Source organism: Scyliorhinus canicula, chromosome 8 (assembly GCF_902713615.1).
Source record: "Scyliorhinus canicula chromosome 8, sScyCan1.1, whole genome shotgun sequence".
NCBI classification, from domain to species: domain Eukaryota; kingdom Metazoa; phylum Chordata; class Chondrichthyes; order Carcharhiniformes; family Scyliorhinidae; genus Scyliorhinus; species Scyliorhinus canicula.
In genome coordinates, this window is record NC_052153.1 from 145,649,136 (window position 1) to 145,672,765 (window position 23,630).

The 23,630-nt window shown below is 45.2% G+C and overlaps 1 protein-coding gene across 2 annotated transcripts in view; it reads left to right on the top strand.

Annotated features, from left to right (window-relative positions):
- Positions 1-812: 812 nt before the first annotated feature.
- zcchc9 (zinc finger, CCHC domain containing 9) overlaps positions 813-23,630 on the top strand; it is a 56,511-nt gene continuing 33,693 nt past the window's right edge. The window contains exons 1-2 of one of the 2 annotated variants that reach the window (XM_038805367.1): positions 813-996; positions 8,067-8,463. In XM_038805367.1, the coding sequence (XP_038661295.1) occupies positions 8,077-8,463 (387 nt within the window). In that variant the 5' untranslated portion in view covers positions 813-996; positions 8,067-8,076. Of the gene's footprint in view, positions 997-1,034; positions 1,153-8,066; positions 8,464-23,630 lie in introns of those variants that run through there. The other variant, XM_038805368.1, reaches the window with a different exon arrangement.

Consider the following 23,630-nt stretch of genomic DNA (forward strand, 5'->3'; position numbering starts at 1 on the left):
GATACAGTCAGTGATTTTATCTCAGTTTAGTCCATGTTCCTGATAGTCAGTGATTTTCCCTCAGTTTATTCCCTGTTCCTGATACAGTCAGTGATTTTCTCAGTTTATGCCCTGTTCCTGATACAGTCAGTGATTTTCTCAGTTTATGCCCTGTTCCTGATACAGTCAGTGATTTTCTCTGTTTATTCCCAGTTCCTGATACTGTAGTCAGTGATTTTCTCAGTTTATGCCCTGTTCCTGATACAGTCAGTGATTTTCTGTTTATTCCCAGTTCCTGATACTGTAGTCAGTGATTTTCTCAGTTTATGCCCTGTTCCTGATACAGTCAGTGATTTTCTCTCAGTTTATTCCCTGTTCCTGATACAGTCAGTGATTTTCTCTGTTTATTCCCAGTTCCTGATACTGTAGTCAGTGATTTTCTCAGTTTATGCCCTGTTCCTGATACAGTCAGTGATTTTCTCTCACATGATCCCTGTTCCTGATAGTCAGTGATTTTCTCTCAGTTTATTCCCTGTTCCTGATACAGTCAGTGATTTTCTCTCAGTTTATTCCCTGTTCCTGATAGTCAGTGATTTTCTCTCACATGATTCCCTGTTCCTGTACTGTCAGTGATTTTCTCTCAGTTTGTGCCGTTTCCCTGTACTATCAGCGTTTCTCTCTCAGTTTATGCCCTGTTCCTGTACTATCAGCGTTTTTCTATCAGTTTATGCACTGTTCCTGATACAGTCAGTGATTTTCACTCAGTTTATTCCCTGTTCCTGATACAGTCAGTGATTTTCTCTCAGTTTATTCCCTGTTCCTGATACAGTCAGTGATTTTCACTCAGTTTATTCCCTGTTCCTGATACAGTCAGTGATTTTCACTCAGTTACATGGACAGTTAATGAATATCTCCGGGTGTGGGCACTGTCAGCGGCGGAACGTTCCTGCTGCTCCGGGGGCCGGCCGGTCAGTTTTAATGCGGCACCGGAAGTGAGGAGCAGGCTGTTGATTTAAGGTAAGATGCTGGCTCAGTATTGGAAATTCGCCATTAGATTCCGATTTGGGTCGGGTCTGGATCTCGGTCACTCTGCTCCCTCATCCCCCTTCCCCATGGAAAGGAGAAGCCGCCTCCTGACCCACTCCCGGGACGCTACTCTGGTGTTCAGCTCAGGTTGGGGCTGTTCACTGACAATCCCTCAACTTTCTAACTCCTACAGGCACGAGCATCCCTCAGCATCTTGCTGGCTTGGACTGACAGGGCAGGTAACATTGCAGCCAGAGAAATGACCACCTCAAAGCAGTTGTTGTCATGGTACTGTATCATAGATACAGTACATAGTACAATACAGTACATGGATACATGGGTGGCACGATAGCACAGTGTTTCGCAATGTTGCTTCTCAGTGCCAGGGACCCAGGTACGATTCACGGCTTGGGTAACTATCTGTGCAGAGTCTGCACGTTCTCCCTGTGTCTGCGTGGGTTTCCTCCAGGTACCTCGGTGTCCTCCTTCAAGTCCCAAAAGATGTGCTGTTAGGTAATTTGGTCATTCTGTATTCTCCCTACCCGAACAGGTGCCGGAATGTGGCGACCAAGGGCTTTTCACAGTAACTTCATTGCAATGTTAATGTAAGCTTACTTGTGACAATAAAGGTTATTATTACCATAGAATTTACAGTGCAAAAGGAGGTCATTCGGCCCATCGGGTCTGCACCATCCTTGGAAAGAGCACCCTACTCAAGCCAATGCCTGCACCCTCTCTCCATAATCCCTCCTAACGTTTTGGACATTGAGGGGCAATGTAGCATGATCAATCCCCTAACCTGCACTTCTTTGGACTATGGGTACGGTGACATTTAAGCTATTGTGCTTTGGCCAGCACTTTGAAAGAACTTTCCAATTAATCCAATTCCCTTCCACTTTATAAAATTTCTACTCATGTTTACGTAAGTTCTCAAATCTGGAGGACTTTCTGTTTCCTAAATGGAACGGAAATGACTTGTCCCTGACCAACAGGCTGCAGTAGTTGTTGGTTTATTCCTATTTGGCACAAGAATCGAAAGGGACCTGTGGACAATCCATGGCTTACCAGGGAATTAGAGATAGTATTAGATTCAAAGAAGAGGCATACTAATTATCCAGAAAAAGCAATAGCCTGAGGATTGTGAACAGTTTAAAATTCAGCAAAGGCAGACCAAGGGATTGATTAAGAAGGGAAAAATAGAATTTGAAAGTAAACTAGCGGGAAACTTAAATACTGACTGTACAAGTTTATATAGGTCTAAAGATAAAAAGATTGATTAAAAACTAATGTAGGCCCCTTACAGTCAGAAATGGGAGAATTCATAACAGGGAACAAAGAAATGGCTGAGGAACTAAATTTGTACTCTGTGAGACTTTGGTGTCCTCATGCATCAGTCGCTGAAAGTAAGCGCACAGGTACAGCAGGCAGTAAAGAAGGAACCTGCTATGCTGGTTCAGAGTCAGCTACGCAAGAGGTTTGAGTATAGGAATAGTGATGCTTTACTGCTATTGTATAGGGTCTTGGTGAGGCCACACCTGGGGTATTGTGTGCAGTTTTGGTGTCCTTATCTGAGGAAGAATGTTCTTGCTATGGCAGGAGTGCAGCGAAGGTTCATCAGGCTGATTCCTGGGATGGTGGGACTGTCATATGAAGAGAGACTAAGTTGGTTAGGATTATAATCATTGGAGTTTAGAAATGTGAGAGGGATCTCATAGAAACTTACAAAATTCTAGGAAGATTAGACGGGGTAGAATGTTTCTGTTGGTGGATGAGTCCAGAACTAGTGGTCATAGATTGAGTGTAAGGGCTAAACATTCTCGGACTGAGGTGAGGAGACTGGTGAATCTGTGGAATTTGCTGCCACAGAAGGTAGTTGAGGCCAAAACATTGTGTAACTTTGAGAAGGACTTTGATATAGCTATTCGAGCTAAAGGGCTCAAGGGATATGGGGTGGAAGGGGGGGGGGGGGGGGGGAATCAGACTATTGAACTTAATGATCAGTCATGATAATGAATGGTGGAGCAGGCTCGAAGGGCCGAGTGGCCTCCTACTTCTATTTTCTACGTCTCTAATAGAAAGACCCTATGATGGGGGCATGGTAACAATAATTTGTACTTGTAAAATAATTTAGCCAGTATGGAGTGAGGCCTCGACACCACTATCTTGCCTAACCTCTGACTCCCTTGTTAATCAATAATCTATCTACCTCTGCCGTTAAAATATTCAATGACACCGCTCCACCCCTCTCTGGGAAAGAGAATTCCAAAGACTCATGACCCTCTGCGAGAAAAAGTATTCTTCTCATCACCGTCTTTAAAGAGAATCCCCTTTTTTTTAAACTATGTCGCCCTAGTTTAAGGAGCACGGTAGCACAGTGGTTAGCACTGTGGCTTCACAGCCCCTGGGTTCCAGGTTTGATTCCCTGCTGGGTCACTCTCTGTGCGGAGTCTGCACGTTCTCCCCGTGTCAGCGTGGGTTTCCTCTGGGTGCTACAGTTTCCTCTCATAGTCCAAAGATGTGCAAGTCAGGTGGATTGACTATACTAAATTGCCCTTAGTGTCCAAAAAGGTTAGGAGGGGTTATTGGGTTACGGGGATAGGGTGGAAGTGAGGGCTAAGTGGGTGGGTACAGACTCGATGGGCCAAGTGACCTCCTTCTGCACTGTATGTTCTATGTAATCTATGTAGATCTACTCTTTCCCTGTCAACTCTCCTGGTTTAGCACACTGGGCTAAATCGCTGGCTTTTAAAGCAGACCAAGGCAGGCTAGCAGCACGGTTAAATTCCCGTACCAGCCTCCCCGACAGGCGCCGGAATGTGGCGACTAGGGGCTTTTCACAGTAACTTCATTGAAGCCTACTCGTGACAATAAGCGATTTTCATTTTTCCTCAGGAAATTAGATGTTTAGATAAGTGGGTTTCCTCCAAGTGCTCCGGTTTCCTCCCATAGTTCAAAGAAGAGCGGGTTGGGTGGATTAGCCATGCGAAATTGCCCCAAAGGATCTGAAGGTTAGGTGGGGTTACAAGGATAGGGTGGGAGATTGGGCCTTGGTAGGGTGGCTCTTCAAAGGGTTGGCGCAGACTAGATGGGTCAAATGACCTTCTGCTGCACTGTAGGAATTCTATGATGAGACCATCTCATTCTTTTAAACTCCGGTGGATGCAGCACAACCTGTCTGACCTAAGATAACCCACCTCATCGCAGGAATCAGGAATCTTTGAACTGCATCGAATGCAATTATGTCCTTTCTTGAATAAAGAGACCAAAACTGTACACAGGGCTCTAGATGGGGTCTCACCAGTGCCCTGTACCACTGTAGCAAATCATCCTTACTTTTATATTCCATTCCCCTTACAATAAGTAACAACATTCCATTTGCCTTCCTGTAGCTGCATACTAACCTTTTGTGATTCATGTACCAGAACACCTTCTTACCTGCCACTAATCTTTGTGGAATTGTATGCGTTTTCTTTAAATTTGATACTATCTTTGATATCCTTTGTTAACCATGCATGGCACGTGCTTCCTTTCTTTCTCACTGGCATGTAGCTTTGCTGAGTTTTATGAAATATTTCTTTATAGTGAGATAGAGGTATAAATATGTTAACAGATTATGGAAAGATGTAGGAGCAACAGGGTGGTGGTGATAGGAGATTTTAATTTTCCCAACATTGACTGGGATACACTTCGTGTCAGAGGTCTGGATGGAGCAGAATTTGTAAGGAGCGTTCAGGATGGTTTTCTAGAGCAGTATGTAAATAGTCCAACTCGGGAAGGGGCCATACTGGACCTGGTGTTGGGGAATCAGCCCGGCCAGGTGGTTGAAGTTTCAGTCGGGGATTACATTGGGAATAGTGATCACAGTTCCATAAGTTTTAGAATACTCATGGACAAAGATGAGAGTGGTCCCAAAGGAAGAGTGCTAAATTGGGGGAAACTCCAACTATACCAAAATTCGGCAGGAGCTGGGGAATGTGGATTGGGAGCAGCTGTTTGAAGGTAAATCCCCATTTGATATGTGGTAGGCTTTTAAAGAGAGGTTGATTAGAGTGCAGGACAGACATGTCGCTGTGAAAATGAGGGATAGAAATGGCAAGATTAGGGAACCATGGATGACAGGTGATATTGTGAGACTAGCTAAGAGGAAAACGGAAGCATACATAAGGTCTAGGCGACTGAAGACAGACGAAGCTTTGGAAGAATATTGGGAATGTAGGACCAACCTGAAATGAGGAATCAAGAGGGCTAAAAGGGGTCATGAAATATCTTTAGCAAACAGGGTTAAGGAAAATCCCAAAGCCTTTTATTCATATATAAGGAGCAAGAGGGTAACCAGAGAAAGGGTTCGCCCACTCAAGGACAAAGGAGGAAAGTTATGCGTGGAGTCAGACAAAATGAGTGAGATTCTTAACGAGTACTTTGCATCGGTATTCACCGAGGAGAGGGACATGACGGATGTTGAGGTTAGGGATAAATGTTTGATTACTCTAGGTCAAGTCGGCATAAGGAGGGAGGATGTGTTGGGTATTCTAAAAGGCATTAAGGTGGACAAGTCCCCAGGTCTGGATGGGATCTATCCCAGGTTACTGAGGGAAGTGAGAGAGGAAATAGCTGGGGCCTTAACAGATATCTTTGCAGCATCCTTGAACACGGGTGAGGTACCGGAGGACTGGAGAATTGCTAATGTTGTGCCCTTGTTTAAGAAGGGTAGCAGGGATAATCCAGGTAATTATAAACTGGTGAGCCTGACGTCAGTGGTAGGGAAGCTGCTGGAGAAAATAATGAGGGATAGGATCTGCTCCCATTTGGAAGAAAATGGGCTTATCAGTGATAGGCAGCATGGTTTTGTGCAGGGAAGGTCATGTCTTACCAACTTAATAGAGTTCTTTGAGGAAGTGACAAAGTTGATTGATGAGGGAAGGGCTGTAGATGTCATATACATGGACTTCAGTAAGGCATTTGATAAGGTTTCCCCTGGTAGGCTGATGAAGAAAGTGAAGTCTCATGGGGTCCAGGGTGTACAAGCTAGTTGGATAAAGAACTGGCTGGGCAACAGAAGACAGAGAGTAGTAGTGGAAGGGAGTTTCTCAAAATGGAGAACTGTGACCAGTGGTGTTCCACAGGGATCCGTGCTGGTACCACTGTTGTTTGTGATATACATAAATGATCTGGAGGAAGGTAAATGTGATCTGATTAGCAAGTTTGCAGATGACACTAAGATTGGTGGAGTAGCAGATAGTGAAGGGGACTGTCAGAGAATAAAGCAGAATATGGATAGTTTGGAGAGTTGGGCGGAGAAATTGAAGATGGAGTTCAATCCGGACAAATGCGAGGTGATGCATTTTGGAAGATCCAATTCAAGAGCGAACTATACGGTAAATGAAAAATCCCTGGGGAAAATTGATGTACAGCGAGATCTGGGTGTTCAGGTCCATTGTACCCTGCAGGTGGCTACTCGGGTCGATAGAGTGGTCAAGAAGACATACGGCATGCTTTCCTTCATCGGAAGGGGTATTGGGTACAAGAGTTGGCAGGTCATGTCACAGTTGTATAAGACTTTGGTTCGGCCACATTTTGAATACTGCATACAGTTCTGGTCGTCACATTACCAAAAGAATGTGGATGTTTTGGAAAGGTGCAGAGGAGGTTCACCAGGATGTTGCCTGGTGTGGAGGGCGCTAGCTATGAAGAGAGGTTGAGTAGATTAGGATTATTTTCATTAGAAAGATGGAGGTTGAGGGGGGGACCTCATTGAGGTCTACAAAATCATGAGAGTTATAGACAGGGTGGATAGCAAGAACCTTTTCCCCAAGAGTGGGAGACTCGATTACTAGGGGTCACGAGTTCAAGGTGAGAGGGGAAAAGTTTAAGGGAGATATGTGTGGAAAGTTCTTTACGCAGAGGGTGGTGGGTGCCTGGAACGCATTGCCAGCGGAGGTGGTAGAGGCGGGCATGATAGCGTCATTTAAGATTAATCTAGACAGATACATAAATGGGCAGGGAGCAGAGGGATACAGATCCTTAGAAAAGAGGCGACAGTTTTAGATAGAGGATCTGGATTGGCGCAGGCTTGGAGGGCCGAAGGGCCTGTTCACATGCTGAAATTTTTCTTTGTTCTTTATATATTTCTTGGGGTTAAAATGGGAACAGGTTACTGAGTTGAATGATCAGCCATGATCATAATGAATGGAGAAGCAGGCTTGAAGGGCTGAATGGCCTTCTACTATTTTATATGTTTGTAAATATCTGCTACTGCATCTTGCCTGATCCATCCCTTCACCTAATTTCCCATTTCACTTGAGACAGCTTTGTCTTCATACCCTCATAATTGCCCTGGTTTAAGTTTAAAAGACAGGTCTTGAACCCACTCTTCTCTCCCTCAAACTGGATACGAAATTCAATCATGTTATAATCGCTACACTTAGGGGCACCTGTACTATGAGATCAGTAATTAATCTTGTTGCCCATTAACAGTCTAGAATGGCCTACTTTCTGGTTGGCCCCAGCATGTGCTGTTCTAAGAAACTGTCCCAAAAACACACTATGAACTCATCTTCCGGGCTACCTTTGACAATCTGATCTGTCCAATCTGTATGTACATTAAAATTGTTGTGATTTTTGCTGAACTTTTTCAGAAGCCCTCATAATTCTTCCTATATATCTCGATCTATATTCTAGTTACTTTTCGGGGACCTATAAAATCCTCCCACAAGTGACTTCCTCCTTTCTTTCTTGGCTCTATCTGTAAGACCCTGAGCCTAGACAGCATCTTCAAATGAAACAATCATAGGAACAAAGGAACACCTGACTCTACAGATGTTCTGTCACTTCTGGATTGCCAGATATCTCCAGTTATTGCCAGAAAAATTTGCGACTAGAATTTGATGAGGACAAACCTCTTCAGATGTTCATTTTACCAGACACCCATAGTCAAGACCTTTTTATTATGACTGAATAAGTCAAATTTTGTTTTTATCACTCTCTTGCACAGTGTAAGTGTTGTGCTAAAGCTTTTTGCCTCTTATTTTCATTACACATTCTCTAACTCTGCATTTTTACAGAAAGAATACAATGACACGTTGGGCTCGTGCTAACAACATCCACAAAAGGAAGCTCCTGGAACCTACGCCATGGAATCAGATGAAACAGAATGGTAATAATGGCCCAAACAGGACAAAACTAAAAAACAGTCAGGTTAAAAATCAGCCAACCAGAGATTGCAAGGGACCAGAAATATTTAAACGTAAAGAGAGCGAATGGTACCACAAGAAAGAAGAGTATAAGAGTGAAGATGTTAATGGTTTCATGGATTACCTGAAAGAAACAGGCCAGGTGCTCCATAAAGGTACAGTGGTGTCAGTGGAGAGTCAAAAAATTGATGAAGCACTGGCTCTGAAGAAAGACCAGAGACGAGAGCAGAGGAGGTTGAAGAGGCAATTCCAAAAGAAAAATGCCATGGTAAGTTTCAAATGTAGTTCATTCTTCTTGAAATAACCTTAGAGATTGTAATATTCAGGTTTCTGCAAATCTTTATCCAGACTAGTATTTAAGGTAGAGAATTGTGACAAGCCAAAAATATAGTTTAACCTTACCTTTTCAGCTGTCCTTTGTCCAATGGAAGTCCTCAGATACGCAAGACTAATTTGCCAGTTTAATTGTAACAACTGTGTATTTTTTTATTAATTCAAGGAATGAGTGGCATGGACAAAGTGGATAGTCAGGTGCTTTTTCCCAGGGTGGAAAAGTCAATTACTAGGAGGCATAGGTTTAAGGTGCGAGGGGTAAAGTTGAGATGACATGTACGAGGCAAGTTTTTTTACACAGAGGATAGTGGGTGCCTGGAACGCGCTGCTGGGGGAGGTGGTAGAAGCAGCTATGACAGTGGCGTTTAAGAGGCATCTTGATGAATACATGAATAGGATGGGATTGGAGGGATACGGATCCCGAAAGTGCAGAAGGTTTTAGTTTAGGCAGGCATTATGTTCGGTGCAGGTTTGGAGGGTCAAAGAGTCTGTTCCTGTGCTGTAGGGAAATTGAGAATATTGTCAAAAAGATGCATGTGTGAAGTACAGGCAACTAAAACTAGATAACGCACCTGAGGAATACAAATAAAGTAGAAAAGAGCTCAAGCAGGGAGTTAGGAGGGCAAAGGGTCACAAAATGTCCTTGGCAGACAGGATTAAGGAGAATCCCAAGGCATTTTATACGTATATTAGAAACAAGAGGGTAACTCGAGAAAGAGTTGGCCCACTCCAGGACAGAGGAGGCAAATTATGTATAGAACCAGAGGAAGTAGGTGAGGTCCTTAATGAGTATTTTGCATCGGTATTCACAAAAGAGAAGGACATGTTGATTGGTGCTGTCTCAGAGGGATGTGTAAACACTTTAGAACAGGTCGTTATTATGAGGGAGGAAGTGTTAGGTGTGTTAAAAACATATTACAGTAGACAAATCCCCTGGGCCAGATGGCATCGATCCCAGATTTCTGAGGGAGGCAAGAGATGAAATCGCTGGGCCTCTGATCGAAATCTTTGTGTCCTCATTGGCCACAGGTGAGATCCCAGAGGATTGGAGGGGAGCCAATCTTGTACCGTTATTTAAGAAGGGTTGCAAGGATAATCCGGGTAATTATAGGCCAGTGAGCTTGACGTTGGTGATAGTGAAATTGTCGGGAAAGATTCTCAGAGATTGGATCTATGCACGTTTGGAAGTGAATGGTCTTATTAGCGACAGACAGCATGGTTTAGTACGAGGGAGGTCATGTCTCACTAATTTGATTGAATTTTTTGAGTAGGTGACTAGGGAAGGGCTGTGGATGTTGTCTACATGGACTTTAGTAAAGCATTTGATAAGGTCTCTCATGGCAGGCTGGTGCAAAAGATTAGATCACATGGGGTCAGGAGTGAACTAGCTGGATGGATTCAGAACTGGCTTGGCCATAGAAGACCGAGGGTAGCAGTGGAAGAGTGTTTTTCCGACTAGAGGTCTGTAACTAGTGGTGTTCCGCAGGGATCAGTTCTAGGAACTCTGCTCTTTGTAATATATATATAAATGTCTTGGAAGAAAATGTAGCGGGTCTGATTAGCAAGTTTGCGGATCGTACTAAGATTGCAGGATAGTGATGAAGGTTGTCAGAGAATACAACAGGATACAGTATAGATAGGCTGCAAAATTGGGCAGAGAAATGGCAGATGGAATTTAACCAGGACAAATGCGAGGTGATGTATTTTGGTCGATCCAATCCAGGTGGGAGCTATAAAATAAATGACAGAACCATCAGGAGCACAGAGACACAGAGAGATCTGGGTGTGCTGGTCTACAGATCCTTAAAAATGACAGCACAGGTGGTGAAGAAAGCATATGGCATGTTTGCCTTCATCGGACGGGGTATCGAGTATAAAAGCTCGAAAATGATGTTACAATTATATAGAATGTTGGTTAGGCCACATTTAGAATACTGTGTCCAATTCTGTTCACTGCACTACCAGAAGGACGTGGAGGCTTTGGAGAGAGTACAGAAAAGGTTTACCAGGATGTTGCCTGGTATGGAGGGTATTAGTTATGAGGAGAGATTGAATAAACTGGGATTGTTCTCCCTAGAGAGACGGAGGCTGAGGAGACGACCTGATAGAAGTTTATAAAATTATTAAGGGTATAGATAGGGTGAACAGTTATATGCTTTTTCCCAGGGCAGAAGTGACACCTACAAGGGGGCCACAGGTTCAAGCTGAAGGGGGTGGGGGGGGGAGGTTCAGTGGAGATATGCAGGGGAAGTTTTTTACAGACGGTGGTGGTAACCTAGAATGCACTGCCAAGTGAGGTGGTTGAGGCAAATGTGTTGGCCACCTTTGAGACTTACCTGGATAGACACATGAAAAGACAGGGATAGAAGGATACAGGCGGTTGGTCCAGATAGGATATGTGATCGGCGCAGGCTTGGAGGGCCGAAGGGCCTGTTCCTGTGCTGTATTCTTTGTACTGTTCTCTTTGTTCTTCTCTTTGAATGTGGGCGTCGCTGGCTCGGCCAGCATTTATTGCCCATCACTAATTTTCTTTGAGAAGGTGGTGGTGAGCTGCCTTCTTGAACCATTGCAGTCCATGTGGTGTAAGTACACCCACAATGCTGCGAGGGAGGAAGTTTCAGAATTTGACCCAGCAGCAGTGAAGGAGCAGCTCTATATTTCCAAGTCAGGAGGGTGAGTGGCTTGGAGGGGAACTTCCAGGTAGTGGTATTTCAATGTGTTTGTTGCCCTTGTCCTAGACGGTAGTGGTCGTGGGTTTAGAAGGAGCTGTCTTGGAATGGTTGGTGAGTTCTTCATAGATCAGCTATGAAGAAAGGCTGCTTGGACTAGCGTTATTTTCCTTAGAACAGAAAAGGTTGAGGGGGACCTGATCGAGGTGTACAAAATTATGAGGGACATAGGGTAGAAAGGAAGAACCTTTAGTGGAGGGGTGAATAACCAGGCAGTTAAGGTAAGGGGCGGGAGATTTAGAGGGGATTTAAGGTGGAAAGTTTTCACCCACAGGATGGTGAGAATCTGAAACTCACTGCCTTCTTTTCACGTTGGAAAAGAAGATGGCACCGGAGCGAGGCAACTCTCTGCGAGCTCTCCCCAACAGATCCACTTTTTACTTAACTTATACTCGTTCTAATCTTTTAAAATGTAATTCCCTATTATGTATTTTCTTTAATTCCCTTTTCTTCCCATGTACTTAATGACTTGTTGAGCTACTCGCAGAAAAATACTTTTCACTGTACCTCGGTACACGTGACAATAAACAAATCCAACCCAATCCAATCCGAAAGGGTGGTAGAGGCGGGGACACAAACAACATTTAAGAAGCATTTAGATGAACACTTAAAACACCATAGCATACAACGCTATGGACCAAGTGCAGGTAAATGGGATTAGGCTGGATAGGTGCTTGATGGCCGCGCATAAATGATAGGCTGAAGGTCCTCTTTCAGTGCCATAAACTCTTGACTCTATGTAAAGGACAGTAAGAAGTCTTGCAACACCAGGTTAAAGTCCAACAAGTTTGTTTTGAATCACTAGCTTTCGAAGCACTGCTCCTTCCTCAGGTGAATCCTGAGGAAGGAGCAGTGCTCCGAAAGCTAGTGATTCGAAACAAACCTGTTGGACTATAACCTGGTGTTGTATGACGTTTTACTGTGCTCACCCCAGTCCAACGCAGGCATCTCCACATCTATGTAAAGAGTTATGGAGAAAATGTGGGTAAAAAAAATTGAAGTGTCCAATCAGCCATGATCTTTTAAATGATGTGTAGGCTAGACAAGCTGAATGGCCTACTCCTGTCCCCATGTTTCCACATGTCAAATCTTAAACCAGGAACACTTATTTGGATGCAAAACATAAATATTCAATGGGCTGAATAATGCAGAATTGCTGCAGTTATAAAGGTGTTATATTGAGCCCACTCAGCAACACTTTAGGTTCTCAAACTGAGATCAGAAACTCCTGATGAATTGCAAATACAATATTGTATCAGTCAGTAACGCAGAGAGAAAAGATCTGTGATGATGTGTCCTCTAAAGTGTATAATGTGTTGAAAATTGATAGTTTAGGTTTCAAAAGGAATCAGAAAAGGGTAGTGAATGCACCGAGAAGCAGTAAGCAAGCTTAATAGTTCATGACTTCTAACCTTAATAATTTAGGTTATTCGTTTTTTACCAGTCGTGTGTGTGAAATTCTTGGAGTCTAATAACATCTTGGTTAGACCTCTCAAGACACAAAGATACAAATGATTTAAACCCAATAATCTGATCATCAGCCCTAATATCTTGACCTGGTGACATGTTTCTTTGATCACACTCCTGTTCAGCACCTTGGCACTGCTTAAATACAAATTGTTGTTGTTGATATAAATTCAGTTTAAATGCAGGATATGGTCTCCAAATATTATGCCAATTTAAACTGTTGAACTATAGATCTTCATAAAGGTGAATTTTATTTTTTGTCATCTTGTTTTAGATCGGTTTCATTTACGGTTAAATGTCTTGTCTGTTTCTCAAACCTACAAGGTTCTTTTTTGAAAAAAATAATTTTTATTAAAAAATTTTGAATTTATACAACAACAACGAACCATAATAAAATACCAAAAATAACAATAATATTAGCAATCATAAACATTCGCCCCACCTCCATGAACAACACAGCATATTAATAACAACGCAAATTAACACCATATTAAGTTACATAATAGAAACTACAATAAGGAACACCCCCCCCCCCCCCCCCCCCCCCCCCTCCCCGGGTTGTTGCTGCTATTGACCAAGATACCTATCTTTGAGCCAGGAAGTCCAGAAAAACTACCATCGTTTATAGAACCCCTGTATTGATCCTCTCAGGGCAAATTTGACCCTCTCCAATTTTATAAATCCCGCCATGTCGCTGATCCAGGCCTCCACACTTGGGGGCCTTGCATCCTTCCACTGCAGCAGGATCCTCTGTCGGGCTACTAGGGATGCAAAGGCCAGGACACCGGTCTCTTTCGCCTCCTGCACTCCCGGCTCCACCGCAACTCCAAAAATCGCGAGTCCCCACCCTGGTTTGACCCTGGATCCAACCACCCTCGACACCGTCCCCGCCACCCCCTTCCAGAATTCTTCCAGTGCTGGGCATGCCCAGAACATATGGGCGTGGTTCGCAGGACTCCCCGAACATCTGGTGCACCTGTCCTCACCCCCAAAGAACCTACTCATCCTAGTCCCGGACATGTGGGCCTGCTGCAGCACCTTAAATTGGATGAGACTAAGCCTCGCACGTGAGGAGGAAGAGTTGACTCTCTCTAAGGCATCCGCCCAAGTCCCGTCCTCTATCTGCTCCCAGAGTTCCTCCTCCCATTTAGCCTTCAGCTCCTCCACTGACGACTCCTCCACCTCCTGCATTACCTTATAAATGTCAGACACCTTTCCCTCTCCGACCCACACCCCCGAAAGTACTCTGTCCGTTGTCCCCCTCGAGGGCAGCAAAGGGAATCCCTCTACCTGTCGCCTAGCAAACGCCTTTACCTGCAAGTATCTGAACATGTTCCCTTGGGGAAGCCCAAATTTATCTTCCAGTTCCCCCAGGCCCGCAAACCTCCCGCCAATAAACAGGTCCCTCAATTTACTGATGCCCACCCTTTGCCACCCCCTAAATCCCCCATCCCTGTTCCCTGGGATGAACCGATGATTGCCACCCAATGGAGCCTCCATTGAGCCCCCTGTTTCCCCCCTATGCCGTCTCCACTGTCCCCAGATTCGTAGGGTCGCCGCCACCACCGGGCTCGTGGTAAACCTCTTAGGGGAGAGCGGCAACGGTGCCGTTACCATGGCACCCAGGCTCGTACCTCTACATGACGCCATCTCCAGTCTTTTCCACGCTGCCCCTCCCCCCTCCATCACCCATTTACGCACCATTGACACATTGGCCGCCCAATAGTACCCCAAAAGGTTGGGGAGCGCCAGCCCGCCTCTATCCCTCCCTCGCTCCAGGAACACCCTCTTCACTCTCGGAGTCCCACGTGCCCACACAAAGCTCAAAATACTGCTAGTCACTCTCCTAAAGAAGGCCCTGGGGATAAAGATGGGCAGGCACTGAAAGAGGAACAAAAACCTCGGAAGCACCGTTATTTTGACGGACTGCACCCTCCCCGCCAATGACAATGGCAGCATGTCCCACCACTTGAGCCCCTCCTCCATCTGATCTACAAGTCTGGTGAAATTATGTATATGAAGAGTCCCCCAGTCCCTGGCCACCTGCACCCCCAGGTACCTAAAGCTCTCCCCTGCCCACCTAAGCGGGAGCCTACCAATTCCTTCCTCCTGGTCTCCAGGGTGCACCACAAACACTTCACTCTTGCCTAAATTTAGTTTATAACCTGAAAAGGTCCCAAACTCAGCTAGCAACTCCATCACCCCCGGCATCCCTCCCACCGGGTCCGCCACATACAGTAACAGGTCATCGGCATACAACGACACCCTATGTTCCTCCCCACCTCGCACCAAACCTCTCCACCTCTCTGAATCCCTCAACGCCATTGCCAGCGGCTCGATTGCCAGTGCAAACAGCAAGGGGGACAGGGGGCAACCCTGCCTGGTCCCTCGGTAAAGCCGGAAGTACTCCGACCTCCTCCCATTCGTGGCCATGCACGCCATCGGGGCCTCATCTAGCAGCCTCACCCATCTAATGAACCCTTCACCAAATCCAAACCTCCCCAACACCTCCCATAAGTACCCCCACTCCACTCTATCGAAGGCCTTTTATAACCTGATAGGCAGCACGGTAGCATTGTGGATAGCATAATTGCTTCACAGCTCCAGGGTCCCAGGTTCGATTCCTTGGGTCACTGTCTGTGCGGCTTGGATCACTGTCTGTGCGGAGTCTGCACATCCTGCCCGTGTGTGCGTGGGTTTCCTCCGGGAGCTCCGGTTTCCTCCCACAGTCCAAAGATGTGCAGGTTAGGTGGATTGACCATGATAAATTGCCCTTAGTGTCCAAAATTGCCCTCAGTGTTAGGTGGGGTTACTGGGTTATGGGGATAGGGTGGAGGTGTTGACCTTGGGTAGGGTGCTCTTTCCAAGAGCCGGTGCAGACTCGATGGGCCGAATGGCCTCCTTCTGCACTGTAAATTCTATGCCTTCTCCGCATCCAGCGCCACCACTATCTCAGCCTCCCCCTCAATCGCCGGCATCATGATGACATTCAACAATCTCCGCACATTCGTGTTCAGCTGCCTTCCCTTCACAAAACCTGTCTGGTCCTCGTGTACAACCCCTGGCACACAGTCCTCTATCCTGGTGGCCAGGATTTTTGCCAGCACCTTGGCATCTACGTTGAGGAGAGATATGGGCCTGTATGAACCACACTGCTGGGGGTCCTTGTCCCTCTTTAAAATTAACGAGATCAGCGCCCGCGACATCGTCGGGGGCAAAGTCCCCCCTTCCCACGCTTCATTAAATGTCCGCACCAGCAAGGGGCCCACTAGATCCACAAACTTTTTATAAAATTCCACCGGGAACCCATCCGGCCCCGGTGCCTTCCCTGACTGCATCTGCCCGATCCCCTTAACTAGCTCCTCCAGCTCAATCGGTGCACCCAACCCCTCCACCTGCTCCTCCTGCACCTTCGGGAAAGAAAGCCCGTCGAGGAACCTCTCCATTCCCCTCCTCTCCCCCGTTGGCTCCGACCGGTACAGTAAAAGTCCTTGAAGACCTCATTCACCTCTAACCCCTTCCGCACCACATTCCCACTCTTGTCTCTCACTCCAGCAATTTCCTTAGCCGCATCCCGCTTGCGGAGCTGATGAGCCAGCATCCTACTCGCCTTTTCACCATGTTCGTACACTGCCCCTTGTGCCTTCCTCCACTGTGCCTCCGCCTTTCTAGTGGTCAGCAAATCAAATTTAGCCTGCAGGCTGCGCCTCTCCCCCAACAGTCCCTCCTCTGGTGCCTCTGCGTACCTCCTGTCTACCTCCAGCATCTTTCCCAACAGTCTATCCCTCTCACTCTCGCTCCTCTCCCTGTGTGCCCGGATGGATATCAGCTCCCCACGAATCACTGCCTTCAGTGCCTCCCAGACCACCCCCACCTGAACCTCCCCCGTATCATTCACCTCGAGGTATCCCTCAATACTTGCCCGGACCCTCCTACACACCTCCTCCTCCGCCAACAACCCTACATCCAACTGCCACAACGGGCGCTGGTCCCGCACCTCCCCCATCTCCAACTCTATCCAATGCGGAGCATGGTCGGAGATTGCAATGGCCGAATACTCGGCCCCCTCCACTCTCGGAATCAGTCCCCTACTCACCATGAAGAAGTCTATCCGAGAGTAGACCCTATGTACGTGGGAGAAGAAAGAGTACTCCCGTGCCCTCGGCCTCATAAACCTCCATGGATCCACCCCACCCATCTGGTCCATAAACCCTCTCAGTACCTTGACCTACAAGGTTCTTGAAGCGTTGAGGCCAAATGTTCATAGTTTAATTAAGCATTCAGTGCATGCAGAAATGCACTTAAAATGCAGTATTTAGAATCACACCTTATGGCTGGCGACTCAAACGTGTTACAGCGCTGAGCTCAGTATTTAGCTTGATCAAATCCTTCAAATCTGAATCCTGCTTACAAACTGCTGCTTTGTATACAATTTTCCTACCCCAACTATCTGACCTTCAAGATGGCTCCACTTTCATTATTACAGTATAACAAAAGTATCAATATTCAGTTTTTATGAAGTATTTTTATTCCAAACCAAAGTATGCAAAATACACACAATCACTTCAAAGACATATCACAATCCGTACAGTTCGACATATTTTTCCCTTTTTCGCACAGTGGTTATCACTGTTGCTTCACAGTGCCGGGGACCCAAGTTCGGTTCCCGGCTTGCGTCACTGTCTGTGCGGAGTCTGTACGTTCTCCCCGTGTCTGCGTGGGTTTCCTCCCACAAGTCCCGAAAGACATGTATGTTAGGTAAATTGGGCATTCTAAATTCTCCCTCAGTGTACCCGAACAGGCGTCGGAGTGTGGTGACTAGGGGATTTTCACAGTAACTTCATTGCATTATTAATGTAAGCCTACTTGTGACATTAATAAGACAATTGTATCAATACTCAGTTAAGAACATAAGAACATAAGAACTAGGAGCAGGAGTAGGCCATCTGGCCCCTCGAGCCTGCTCCGCCATTCAATTAGATCATGGCTGATCTTTTGTGGACTCAGCTCCACTTTCCGGCCCGAACACCATAACCCTTAATCCCTTTATTCTTCAAAAAACTATCTATCTTTACCTTAAAAACATGTAATGAAGGAGCCTCAACTGCTTCACTGGGCAAGGAATTCCATAGATTCACAACCCTTTGGGTGAAGAAGTTCCTCCTAAACTCAGTCCTAAATCTACTTCCCCTTATTTTGAGGCTATGCCCCCTAGTTCTGCTGTCACCCGCCAGTGGAAACAACCTGCCCGCATCTATCCTATCTATTCCCTTCATAATTTTAAATGTTTCTATAAGATCCCCCCTCATCCTTCTAAATTCCAACGAGTACAGTCCCAGTCTACTCAACCTCTCCTCATAATCCAACCCCTTCAGCTCTGGGATTAACCTAGTGAATCTCCTCTGCACACCCTCCAGCGCCAGTACGTCCTTTCTCAAGTAAGGAGACCAAAACTGAACACAATACTCCAGGTGTGGCCGCACTAACACCTTATACAGTTGCAACATAACCTCCCTAGTCTTAAACTCCATCCCTCTAGCAATGAAGGACAAAATTCCATTTGCCTTCTTAATCACCTGTTGCACTTGTAAACCAACCTTCTGTGACTCATGCACTAGCACACCCAAGTCTCTCTGTGACTCATGCACTTGCACACCCAAGTCTCTCTGAACAGCGGCATGCTTTAATATTTTATTGTTTAAATAATAATCCCGTTTGCTGTTATTCCTACCAAAATGGATAACCTCACATTTGTCAACATTGTATTCCATCTGCCAGACCCGAGCCCATTCACTTAACCTATCCAAATCCCTCTGCAGACTTCCAGTATCCTCTGCACTTTTCGCTTTACCACTCATCTTAGTGTCATCTGCAAACTTGGACACATTGCCCTTGGTCCCCAACTCCAAATCATCAATGTAAATTGTGAACAATTGTGGGCCCAACACGGATCCCTGAGGGACACCACTAGCTACTGATTGCCAACCAGAGAAACACCCATTTATCCCAACTCTTTGCTTTCTATTAATTAACCAATCCTCTATCCATGCTACTACTTTACCCTTAATGCCATGCATCTTTATCTTATGCAGCAACCTTTTGTGTGGCACCTTGTCAAAGGCTTTCTGGAAATCCAGATATACCACATCCATCGGCTCCCCGTTATCTACTGCACTGGTAATGTCCTCAAAAAATTCCACTAAATTAGTTAGGCACGACCTGCCTTTTACGAACCCATGCTGCGTCTGCCCAATGGGACAATTTCTATCCAGATGCCTCGCAATTTCTTCCTTGATGATAGATTCCAGCATCTTCCCTATTACCGAAGTTAAACTCACTGGCCTATAATTTCCTGCTTTCTGCCTACCTCCTTTTTTAAACAGTGGCGTCACGTTTGCTAATTTCCAATCCACCGGGACCACCCCAGAGTCTAGTGAATTTCGGGAAATTATCACTAGTGCATCTGCAATTTCCCTAGCCATCTCTTTTAGCACTCTGGGATGCATTCCATCAGGGCCAGGAGACTTGTCTACCTTTAGCCCCATTAGCTTGCCCATCACTCCCTCTTTAGTGATAACAATCCTCTCAAGGTCCTCACCTGTCATAGCCTAATTTCTATCAGTCGCTGGCATGTTATTTGTGTCTTCCACTGTGAAGACCGACCCAAAAAACCTGTTCAGTTCCTCAGCCATTTCCTCATTTCCCATTATTAAAACTCCCTTCTCATCCTCTAAAGGACCAATATTTACCTTAGCCACTCTTTTTTGTCTTATATATTTGTAGAAACTTTTACTGTCTGTTTTTATATTCTGAGCAAGTTTACTCTCATACTCTATCTTACTCTTCTTTATAGCTTTTTTAGTAGCTTTCTGTTGCCCCCTAAAGATTTCCCAGTCCTCTAATCTCCCAGCAATCTTTGCCACTTTATATGCTTTTTCCTTCAATTTGATACTCTCCCTTATTTCCTTAGATATCCACGGTCGATTTTCCCTCTTTCTTCCGTCCTTCCTTTTTGTTGGTATAAACCTTTGCTGAGCACTGTGAAAAATCGCTTGGAAGGTTCTCCACTGTTCCTCAACTGTTCCACCATAAAGTCTTAGCTCCCAGTCTACCTTAGCTAGTTCTTCTCTCATCCCCTTGTAATCTCCTTTGTTTAAACACAAAACACTAGTATTTGATTTTATTTTCTCACCCTCCATCTGTATTTTAAATTCCACCATATTGTGATCGCTCCTTCCGAGAGGATCCCTAACTATGAGATCATGAATCAATCCTGTCTCATTACACAGGACAAGATCTAGGACCGCTTGTTCCCTTGTAGGTTCCATTACATACTGTTCTAGGAAACTATCGCGGATACATTCTATAAACTCCTCCTCACGGTTGCCTTGACCGACCTGGTTAAACCAATCGACATGTAGATTAAAATCCCCCATGATAACTGCTGTACCATTTCTACATGCATCAGTTATTTCTTTGTTTATTGCCTGCCCCACCATATCGTTACTATTTGGTGGCCGATAGACTACTCCTATCAGTGACTTTTTCGCCTTACTATTCCTGATTTCCACCCAAATGGATTCAACCTTATCCTCCATAGCACCGATGTCATCCCTTACTATTGCCCGGATGTCATCCTTAAATAACAGAGCAACACCACCTCCCTTACCATCCACTCTGTCCTTCCGAATAGTTTGATACCCTTGGATATTTAACTCCCAGTCGTGACCATCCTTTAACCATGTTTCAGTAATGGCCACTAAATCATAGTCATTTACGATGATTTGTGCCACCAACTCATTTACTTTATTCCGAATACTACGAGCATTCAGGTAAAGTACACTTATGTTGGTTTTTTTACCTCTGTTTTGAATCTTAACATCTCCAGTTTTATTCCTTTTGTTATTACTGGGCCTATTCACTGTGCTCCCCTCAGTCACTGTACCTTGTACTGTCGCCCTTATGGATTTCTGACTATGTCTTCTCTGCCTTGCACTTTTCCCCTTACTTCCTTTTGTTTCTGTCCCTGTTTTACTACCTTCCAACTTCCAGCATTGGTTCCCATCCCCCTGCCACATTAGTTTAAACCCTCCCCAACAGCTCTAGCAAACACCCCCCCCTAGGACATCGGTTCCAGTCCTGCCCAAGTGCAGACCGTCCGGTTTGTACTGGTCCCACCTCCCCCAGAACCGGTCCCAATGCCCCAGGAATTTGAATCCCTCCCTCTTGCACCATCTCTCGAGCCACGCATTCATCCTATCTATCCTGACATTCCTACTCTGACTAGCTCGTGGCACTGGTAGCAATCCTGAGATTACTACCTTTGAGGTCCTACTTTTTAGTTTAACTCCTAACTCCCTGAATTCCGCTTGTAGGACCTCATCCCGTTTTCTACCTATATCGTTGGTGCCTATGTGCACCACGACAGCTGGCTGTTCACCCTCTCCCCCCCCCCCCCCCCCCCCCAGAATGTCCTGCAGCCGCTCCGAGACATCCTTGACCCTTGCACCAGGGAGGCAACATACCATCCTGGAGTCTCGATTGCGTCCACAGAACCGCCTGTCTATTCCCCTTACGATCGAGTCCCCTATCACTATAGCCCTGCCATTTTTCTTCCTGCCCTGCTGTGCAGCAGAGCCAGCCACGGTGCCATGAACCTGGCTGCTGCTGCCTTCCCCTGGTGAGCCATCTCCCTCAACAGTATCCAAAGCGGTATATCTGTTTTGCAGGGAGATGACCGCAGGGGACACCTGCACTGCCTTCCTACTCTTGCTCTTTCTTTTGGTCACCCATTTTCTATCTCCCTCAGTAACCTTCACCTGCGGTGTGACCAACTCGCTAAACGTGCTATCCACGACCTCCTCAGCATCGCGGATGCTCCAAAGTGAGTCCATCCGCAGCTCCAGAGCCGTCAAGCGGTCTAACAAGAGCTGCAACTGAACACACTTCTTGCACGTGAAGGAGCCAGGGACAGTGGACGTGTCCCTAAGCTCCCACATCGCACACGAGGAGCATGACACGGGTCTGGGATCTCCTGCCATGTCTTAAACCCTTGGTAAACTTAAACAACTACAATTTCAAAATAAAAATAAATAAATTAGACCATGAAAAGAAAAAGAGAGACTACTTACCAGTCACTTACCAGGGTTAAAAAGCACCTCCTCACACTCTGCACCGAATTACCTCACTGCACCAAATTACCAAGTTTAAATCTCTCACTCTGTATGAGTCTCACTCCGGATGTGTCTCCTGGAAAAGTGCTCGCTTCTTTACATTGAATTAAAGAAATCAGTCTAACTCTAATTCCAGTTATCACATCATGTTGTAATTCTGTCTGTTTATGTAACAATCCACTGATTTGATCTTGGATATTTATTGCTCGCGATTTTGCTTATGTCGGGCGTTTCATAACATGCCACGTTAGATTTGTTAAATTTTAAACAGCTTTCCCCACGAAATAGCTCAAATTGCGAGCTGATCACGAGGCAGTGAGGACAACAGGGCATTTGGGATCTTGATGAACGATAGGATAAACAGAATATTTCCTTGATTAAAATTGAAAGATTGAGAAATAAACACGAACTGAGGAGTGAGTTGAATTAGAATGGGTGAATCCAATGTTATATCAGGTGCAAGAAGAAAGGGAAAGCATATTTGGATTGAGAGATAAAGAGAATGAAAGAGTAAAAAATGAAAAGTGAGATTTTTCTTTTAATTGGACATTTTTTTAAATTTGCAACAATTTACAAACTGAAGGAATGAGACTTCACACTTGTAATAGTTTACTTCCTATGTAAGAAAGGATTTTTGGTGGTCATCAACTATTGTCATATTGTTAAAATTTACATATACAGATTATTAAGCTTATCTTTCTATGGGGAGGTTGGGCAATTCGTATAAATACAGCAACATCATAAAAATCACGTGGAGGTTAATTGTAAGATGTAATTTTCTCAAAGCTAATGGCAGTGGAGTGGCAAAAGCCAGCAAATTTGGAATTCATAGGTGTCTTTTCCTCACTGCAAATTTTTGGTTGATTTGAACAATTGATAACACTGTGCTTCTTTCAGACACCATTACCTTTTTGAGAAAATTCTGGCCCAATGTTTTCCACAGACGTCCTGCCTTTGCAGCTGCGGATCAGTGGTATTATGATTGACATGGAGGAAAGTAATTCAATTCTGAAAACATTTTTGTCTCTTACTCCCTTAATTGAGCTAAAGGAGGCGCATCCCCCCCCCCCCCCCCCCCCCAATGTTCTGAAGTTAGTAACTGAGATCATAAATACTTGGAGAGACTAATCAAGCATGAGCTCTTTTCTCGAGAAACATAGAAAATAGGAGCAGGAGGAGCCCATTTGGTCTTTTGAACGTGCTCCATTCATTATGATCTTGGCTGATTATCCAACTCAATAGCCTAATCTCGCTTTCTCCCCGTATCTTTGATCCCCCTCACCCTAAGTGCTATATCTAACTGCTTTTTGAAAGCATAGAATGTTTTGAATTGTACTGCATCTCCCACTCACTCAGCCTGTCCAAATCACTCTGAAGAACCTCTGCATTCTCCTCACAGCTCATCCTCCCTCCCAACTTGGTGTCATCTGCAAATTTGGAGATATTACATTTTGTCCCTCATCTAAATCATTAATATATATTGTGAATAGCTGGGGTCCTAGCACCGATCCCTACGGTACCCCACGAGTCACTGGCTGTCAATTTGAAAAAGACACGTCAGCTCCCACTCTATTTTCCCTGTCTGCCAACCAGTTTTCTATCCATCTCAATACACTATCCCTAATCTCATGCGCTTTAATTTTACACACTAACCTCTTACGTGGGATTTGTCAAAAGCCTTTTGAAAGTCCAAATATACCACATACACTGGCCCCCTCGTTAACTCTACGTCT